Here is a 3,602-nt window from a genome sequence, read left to right as displayed (position 1 = left end):
CACCTGCAGGTGCCCTCGGGCCGCTCCAGCGCGCGAGGACGGCGGCTCCTGGGCGGAAGGCAGGCGTGCGGCTGGCCGCGCAGCGGGACCTGGCCCCTCGGGCTCCTGGAGTCAGCGCTGTCCCGTCCCCCACAGGACGGCCGTCCCCCCTGAACGAACGCGGAAGCCGGGGCTCGGGGAGTTGAGCCAACACCCCGAAGGGGCGCGAGTGGGGTGTCGCGTCTCAGTCGGCCTAAGCCCCCAAAGTGTAGAGCGGTCTGGGCCGACCCCGAAGGGGAGCTGCCCTTTCCACAGACACTGGCCAGAAGCGACCGGAAGCTTCTCCAGAGGCAGCAGCTGGGGCGACGCCCGAGGAGGCGAGCATGTGTCCCCGCCCAGCGCAGGCGCCCCGTGGCCACTCCAGTCTGGGGGCTGGAGCTAGACATGCTGCTTTGCTTTTTAATCACAGTGGAACTTCTGTATGTCCAGGTCTTAGCGCTCAGACAGGTGAAACACGTTCCAAGATGAGTGACCAGGCCGGCGCTTGCTGTCTTACCCAGTGGTCAGCTTGGAGAGCCACGGCCCTCGAGCCCACGCCCCTCGAGCCGGGACCTGCACTGCCCCAAGACTGGTGTGACCGTGTAGGAGACTGCTCACACAGAGGAGAGCTGGTCTCTGAACTCCTCACCACAACTCCTGCAAGCATCTCCGGACCTGCCGTTTCCAACAGAGAAGACTAAAATGGGGTTTTTGTCGCTTGGACTTAAGAGAAGGACGAGCGCTTTCGCGGACCCCCGGGGTGCAGCCCTTTAGCTCCCGAGGACCATCCCAGAATGAAGAGCAAGGAGCAGCGGTTGCCGCTGCCTTTGCCCAACTCTGCAGCCCTGAGTCCACTTCCCCGAACTTGCCCAACCCCCAAAGCAGCGTACACGCGCCCATCAGAGACGCGCTCCCGCAGGTGACAAGCGCCACGGCTCCGCCCACGCCCCCCCCGCCCGCACCGCCTCCGCCTCCGGCTCCGGGCTCCTGGCTGGCGTCTGGCCGCCCCGGACTGCAGGTGTTGCGCGGACACGCAGCAGCAGCCTTCCGTGCCCCCGAAAGCTGACGCGCCCGTCCTCTGCTCCACCCCACTACTGCGGAGTCCTGAAAGCTGTTAACCGACTGGACAAGGGCAACGAGCCGGGAGGGCCACACACTGGAGATCAAAGACGCCACAGCTCAAGAGCCTCAGCTTGCTCGTCAGTGTCAACACGTCTCTACGCAGTGCGTCGCGAGCAGAGGCCACAGCCCCCGCCACGCGGGCCCCGGCGGGGACCGGCCAGGCCAGCCACGTGTCTGCCCTGGCTCGTGGACCGCCCAGGAACATCTTAACCGTTGCCCGCGCCCACCAGCGCGCCACGCTCGGAGACGCACACGAAACACTGCGTCGGCAGCGCCGGGGGTAGGAGTCCGGTTAGCACAGGACAGGCTGTTCCGGGGCCACCAGCCCCTTACTTGCAAATAAGACAGACTGTTCTGATTCCCTCACCCAGCTCCACCCAGCACCCCGACACAGATGTGGGTGGCGGGGGGGCAGCTAGCTCCAGACCGACACAGCTGCAGCCCGGGCACAGATGTGAATACACAGATCCTTGTCTCCGCGCGGGGCTCCCGGGCTCTGATCCACGCCGAAGCGCCTTCTTTCTCTTTTGACTTTACCTCATAATGCAAAATTAATAATGTATGCCTCGCTTTGTTCCAGAAAAGGTTTGTGGTGAATAATAGATAACTTGGCTTCATGTTCAGTGAATAAGCGTTTTCTATTTCTCTAAGGGGAGGAAATGAAGTTGCTTTTCACCGCCCCTTTCACTGTGACTGGCCCTGGGCGGCCATGAGTTCTGTGCACTGACCTTTGGGGAAAGACAAAATTAGGCCTCTTAGTGCAAGGCTGAAAACTGAACTTCACGAACTCAGACTTCCCAGAAGGAGCCAAGTGACGTCCTGTCCCTCTCCGTCTCTTCCCCGGCCTCACCCCAGTTCTACCCTGGGGTTCCCTGGATGAAAGGGCGCCCGGTGGCCAGGATCTGCCCGCGGTAACCGGCCCCCACAGCGGCAGCGGGCGCGCAGGTCGGAGACGGGAATTCCAAGCGGCCCACAGGCCCCCGCAGAGGCAGGCCATGGCTGTGCTCCGTTCGCCTCCACTTCCCCTTCCAGAGGACACAGTCAAGCCCACCGGTTGTTTCCCACCAGCTGTTCCCGCCGAGCTGACTGCTCATCATCTCTCCCCCATGTGGGAAAGCCAGGCCCCGAGCAGATGGCTGTGCTGGCTGCCAGAGCCAAGGTCAAACCGGCTGTCTTGCCCGGAGAAGTGCCGCCTGACTGCACCCAGTCCCAGCAACGCACACCTGCAGGACCCGGGCTCCAGGAGGACGCCTGAACTCCTTAATGGGCCAGATAAATACAGGCAAACGGAAGAAGACAACGGGCAGGAAGTTCTATTAAATGTGCGAAGAGGGGGCGAGCAGACTCACGCATTTCATCTTCAGTGAGAAGCGGTTTCCTGTGTCACCGACTCTGATTTCCAGACCCTGTAAGAAAGACAGAGACCGTCCACATCCTCTGAGCTGGACTCATGGACAAAATCCAGAGCTGAGACTGACCAAAGCAGGTGAACAGAAGGGCCCGGGAAGACACTGCGCATCCAGGCGGCCAGGGCCGCCGGCTCCGCGGGACTCCAGGGCGCGACGGCCTGGGTGGGTGCACAGGGCGCCGGAGCCGCTCACTGGCCCCGTGTGACCAGAAAGCAGAGCTGAGGGGGGTCAGGGTTGGCGCCCCCGGGAAGCCCCTTCTGCAGCAAGGTCAAGTCTGACCCCTGTCAAAATGCCCCGGCCTAGTGCCCTGACCAGGCAGGGGCCCGTCCCAAGTGGCCGGATACGGTGATCTGTTCCCTCCCCAAGTGAAAACTTCAAAAGATAAAGAAGAGCAGAACTGGAAGTGGCGTCTACAGCCTTCGGGATAGGTGGTCTGGGCACCTCATGCTGACACGGAACACGATCAGGCCCGAGGGCTGCTTCTTCAGAGTTTGCTCCCCTGTCCCACTGAAACCACGGCGTGGCCAGCTCCCTCCCCTCAGCAGCGGCGGAGCTCAGGCGCCAGGCTCCGGCCTCTTCGCCAGGCGGCATGGTAGAGCACGCCGGGCTGCGTTCCCGCGCCGTCCGCAGCCCGCAGTCTGGGCGCCGGGAGCAGCCGCTCCGGAGGGCTCTGGGCGGGCGGGCGGACGCGGGCCCCTTGGGCCGGGCTGCGGCAGAGGCTCTGCGCCACGTCCCCCTCGATCACCAAGGGGCCCCGAGCCAAGGTGGGACCCGACGCGTGCCCACGGGCTGGTCCCATGGGAAACAGGCGCTTCCCGCGCACCGTCTCTCCAGGCCAAAGTTCACCTGGTCCAAGTCTCTAAAAAGCAGGTGCGGGTCATGGGCATTTCCAGAGATTCTTTCACCAGCTAGCCCTGGCACCGGGAGCTCGGTCAGGCCTCTGGCTCTCCGGCTCGGCGCCTGTCCCGACCCGGGGGGCGGAGCAGCACGGGGCGGGGGCGGCCGCTCCAGGAGGCCCAGGGAGTTCCGGCCTCCGGCTCTGAGACCGGAGCA

The 3,602-nt window shown here is 64.0% G+C and overlaps 1 protein-coding gene across 1 annotated transcript in view; it reads right to left on the bottom strand.

Moving 5' to 3' along the window:
• Positions 1-1,884: 1,884 nt before the first annotated feature.
• The window catches only part of SUMF1 (sulfatase modifying factor 1), a 43,395-nt gene continuing 41,677 nt past the window's right edge, over positions 1,885-3,602 (bottom strand). The window contains exon 8 of the mRNA XM_012732174.1: positions 1,885-2,546. Coding sequence (XP_012587628.1) covers positions 2,457-2,546 — 90 coding nt within the window. The 3' untranslated portion in view covers positions 1,885-2,456. The remainder of the gene's footprint in view (positions 2,547-3,602) is intronic.

The sequence above is a fragment of the Condylura cristata genome, unplaced genomic scaffold (genome assembly GCF_000260355.1).
Source record: "Condylura cristata isolate star-nosed mole 26May11 unplaced genomic scaffold, ConCri1.0 scaffold00033, whole genome shotgun sequence".
Classification (NCBI taxonomy): domain Eukaryota; kingdom Metazoa; phylum Chordata; class Mammalia; order Eulipotyphla; family Talpidae; genus Condylura; species Condylura cristata.
This window is presented reverse-complemented; position numbering and strand designations above follow the sequence as displayed.